The sequence below is a fragment of the Centruroides sculpturatus genome, unplaced genomic scaffold (genome assembly GCF_000671375.1).
Source record: "Centruroides sculpturatus isolate CEXI.00-Female unplaced genomic scaffold, Cexi_2.0 scaffold1232, whole genome shotgun sequence".
In the NCBI taxonomy this organism is placed as follows: domain Eukaryota; kingdom Metazoa; phylum Arthropoda; class Arachnida; order Scorpiones; family Buthidae; genus Centruroides; species Centruroides sculpturatus.
This window is the reverse complement of record NW_019385485.1, coordinates 14,765-18,489: the sequence shown is the minus strand read 5'-3', so window position 1 is coordinate 18,489 and position 3,725 is coordinate 14,765. Positions and strand designations below refer to the sequence as shown.

The 3,725-nt window shown below is 31.8% G+C and overlaps 1 protein-coding gene across 1 annotated transcript; it reads right to left on the bottom strand.

Moving 5' to 3' along the window:
* Positions 1 to 351: 351 nt before the first annotated feature.
* Positions 352 to 2,841, bottom strand: LOC111639423 (patched domain-containing protein 3-like). Its single transcript, XM_023385311.1, has 3 exons — positions 2,403 to 2,841; positions 2,017 to 2,331; positions 352 to 1,604 (listed from the first exon to the last, which is right to left on the bottom strand). The coding sequence occupies exons 1-3, from the start codon at positions 2,839 to 2,841 to the stop codon at positions 352 to 354; spliced, it is 2,007 nt and encodes a 668-aa protein (XP_023241079.1).
* Positions 2,842 to 3,725: the final 884 nt, after the last annotated feature.

Genomic DNA, 3,725 nt, shown 5'->3' with positions numbered 1-3,725 from the left:
ACTCTATTTTGATTATAAATATTTGTACGCAAAGTTAGACAGATGAAAAGCACATGTAAAAGCTACAAAGTAAAAGTTTACTTCAAGCAAAACAAAAAAATATTATTAATTATATCCATTTATTCATATTTTATGCTAAAAAAGGTACAGGTTATATTATATCGTATAAGTGATGACGAATAACGACAGACCGATTAATATAAGATAACAAAATTAAAACGTTATATCTATTATAGGTATCCATAACTGAATAATGGGAAATATTCGAAAGAACAATATAAGTTGTTGTCTGCACTACAAAAACAATATAATCGTTATATCCTAATCATATAATAAAGTACAAGTTAAAAATTAGTTATGTAATTCAACAAATCTCTCTGTTACTTCTGTGAAATTTGTTTTTTGTTTAAAACAAACGAAAGAATGTAACAACGAAAGAACAACTGGAGTAAAAAATAAAGCGTGAAAAGCAGTTTCCATTGTGATTAAACAAATAACTTTCAGAAATGTAAGGATTCCGTACGAATCTTTATATACGAAAAGTATTCCTATAATAGTCGATAAAGTTCCTTGAATTATAGGAAAGCCAACATGGTACAACGAATCCCTCATTTTATCCTTCGACGTTTTGTAATTTGACGTCAGAAAAGCATAAGCAATATGCGCCGGATAATTAACGCAAAATCCGATGCACAGAATCAAACTTATCAAGGATAATATATCTAAGTTAACTCCCCACACGCTCATGTAACCCAATGTTTCTGTCGTGATAGACACAACGCAAACTGCCACTACAAGAGAACAGAAGATGTTCGGAATCACACTGAAAAAAACAATTGCGATCAATAACCCAGTCATCCAAAACAGTTGTTTAGCCAAGCCGACGATGATAAGTCCTTGTTCTACTAAACTTGCAATTACACAATGAATAATAACCGGGAAAGATGCTTCATCTGCAATTTTATAAAATTCATTCATTGTACCAATCTCAATTTCTTTATTACGTATATTTTTCGTAGTAACAAGAAATCGACTGAAGGTAATCTCGGATCCATCCGGACTGAATACCAAATCGTTTGAGAATTGCTCGGCTGGTTTAAATCGTAAGAAAACTTGAAGTCCTTCCATGAAATCATCTTTGTTCGACATGTTGTAACCTCTCAAAGCGTATTTTGCAACTGGATTTTTCTGAAATTCTTTGTAATATTTCAGCCAGGAAACAGTAAAGCGCGAATCGGCAACGTGTGGGTGAGATTCAAATCTTCTAAGGAGATCTTCCACCGATTTCTGAATGTTTTTGTTTGAATAATCGAGTGTTTTGTTAATGATTATGTGAATAGGAAAAGAATATTCGGTGAAGTATTCGTAATGCATTCGAGAACCTTGATATATTTCTGAATCGGATGGATACATCTTTTCAAATTCTATTCCTTGTTTTATAAAAATCACTCCAAAGCATCCACACCCTAAATTGATTAAATACAGAATCAATACAATCGCTTTCGTTGGTGTATAGGAGAGAATATCTCCTAGTTTATCTCTAATTATTCTCATTAAACATTCTTCATTTTTTTCGATTTCTTGAAAATCTTCTTTTTGATATGCTGAAAAAGAATAAATATAAAAATCATATGAATAATATATTCATTTATACCGATGGCATCTTTACATCTTGACTAAAGATTGACAGTTTCTTATATTAAGTTAATTAATGATTATTCTATCGAAATTTTTAAACAAAATTTTCAGAAAGTAACAGTTAGATAATAATGTTCGTGTCTTTTCTCTAAATATAATTAATATAATCCGTAAGTAGAATTATGTTCTACATTGCAGAACAATTTCGAAAACATATAATATAACCTTATATGCTAACAATACTTGTACCTGTAATTCATGTCGAACATTACAGCAAATGACGTTAAATATTTGACAAAAGGAATTGTCGATGTAATGATCGAATACTAACGTACAACAATTAACTATAATCTAAATATGATAAGTATTTAAAATTACCATACGCCTTGAAGGTAATCGGATGAAGACCTTTCTCTTCTCTGTACCCGCTGAACGCCATACATCCAGCGAAGAAAGTTATTTGAAATACGTAAGTGAAGAATATGCACGTTGCACAGTAAATGCAAAAGATTCTTACAACAACGATTGGTGCTGTCATTCCAACAAAATACGAAAACAAATTAGTAATTGACGTCAAAGTGATTGACACCCCGGCTGCAGCAAACGTCTCTGCCATTCGCTTTTCTACACATTTATTGGAATCAGTAATCCTCCAACTGGCAATCAGCACGAAACTGTCATCCACTTCGGTAACTGTAACATAATATAGCACTGTTATCATACATTTGTTTATTATAACTCAATATATAATAAAAAGGTCATACCTAGCACCAAGAATGGAATACATATATTAGTGTAAGCGTTCTCCATTCCGCAATATCCCAGTAATCCGAAGGAAGTGACGATTGCCATTCCAGCAGAGAAAACACAGGCTAATCCCATCCAAGGTTTGCTTCTTATTAAATTGCGACTCATCAGTGTCGTCATCGAGAAAACAGAGATAAACAATACACAGGCTGCTATTCTGTATCTTAAATCGTAAAGATATGTTTTAATATCGTTTTCTGTTAACCAAAGTGAATTGATAATTGGTTTGATATATTGGAAGTTATAATTTTGTATCCTTCGATATACTTCGGCCACCCAACTATCTCTAAACTGAATGTTTTCTTTATCAGTTCTGTCAATCACGTAAAACAATCTGACGGCTTGAACACGTTTGACGTACTCATTTTCGTCTGTCGTAACACCTCCCAAATTCATAACGTACGTTTCGTAAGAATATGTTAAATTATCGATGTCAAATAATAATAAATTTATTCAGGTACATACAATTATTTATTATTATTTGATAAGTATATTATACAAAATCACAGAAGTCATTTCAATGCATTCATAAATTACATTTCCTAAAAATAAATAATTATAATTAACAATAAAGAAAATTTAAATTATTCTACAACAATTCTAACAAAACTTAATGGAATATTTGTTGCGATAAATCTTCAACAATTTTTTTATAATTTGGTTCCGACGTTGTTAAATAGAGATTATAATTGTGTATTGACCTTGAATGTAATTGCTGCGAATTTATAACGTGCAGAACAATATACGAATCTTTCAAATTTTGTATCAAACGTAACGTATAAATTTGCTAAATATCAAGTAATGCACGCATGCAGTGACACGCATTGCATGGTGGAGATATGATCCAGGCCTCATTATTTCTAACACCAGTAGTCTAGTAAAAACACAAAAAGCGCCAGTGTTATCCAGACATAATTAATGCTCGGTTAAACCGTAATTTTACTAGACTACAAGTTCACTGAGCACTAATGGCACAAATAGATAGGCAAATCAAGTGGATAAACAAGTTGTTTAAAATGTTAATTAAAGGGACATCAGTGTTCACACTGAAATATTTTAAAGCAAGTTTTTGTCGTTTCTTTTTTCTTGTGTTAATAATTTACAGCAAATTGATTAACATGCGCCATTTTATAATGAAAGTTAGATGTACCCCTTTGATTTATGCTAGTACCCCTAAGGGTATATGTATCCCCGGTTGAGAACCACTAATCTACAGAATCAAGAGACTACAGTACTAATTTGAGGTGAAGAGCATCAGTGTTGCCGTTCCTAGTACATTT

What these genes read in the sequence shown, in the direction of transcription:
- LOC111639423 (XM_023385311.1), bottom strand. Translation starts at nt 2,841, where the DNA reads ATGAATTTGGGAGGTGTTACGACAGACGAAAATGAGTACGTCAAACGT. An exon ending in TATTCCATTCTTGGTGCTAG is followed by an intron (nt 2,332 to 2,402) that starts GTATGACCTTTT and finishes ATTATGTTACAG; the next exon opens with TTACCGAAGTGGATGACAGT. An exon ending in GATTACCTTCAAGGCGTATG is followed by an intron (nt 1,605 to 2,016) that starts GTAATTTTAAAT and finishes ATTCTTTTTCAG; the next exon opens with CATATCAAAAAGAAGATTTT.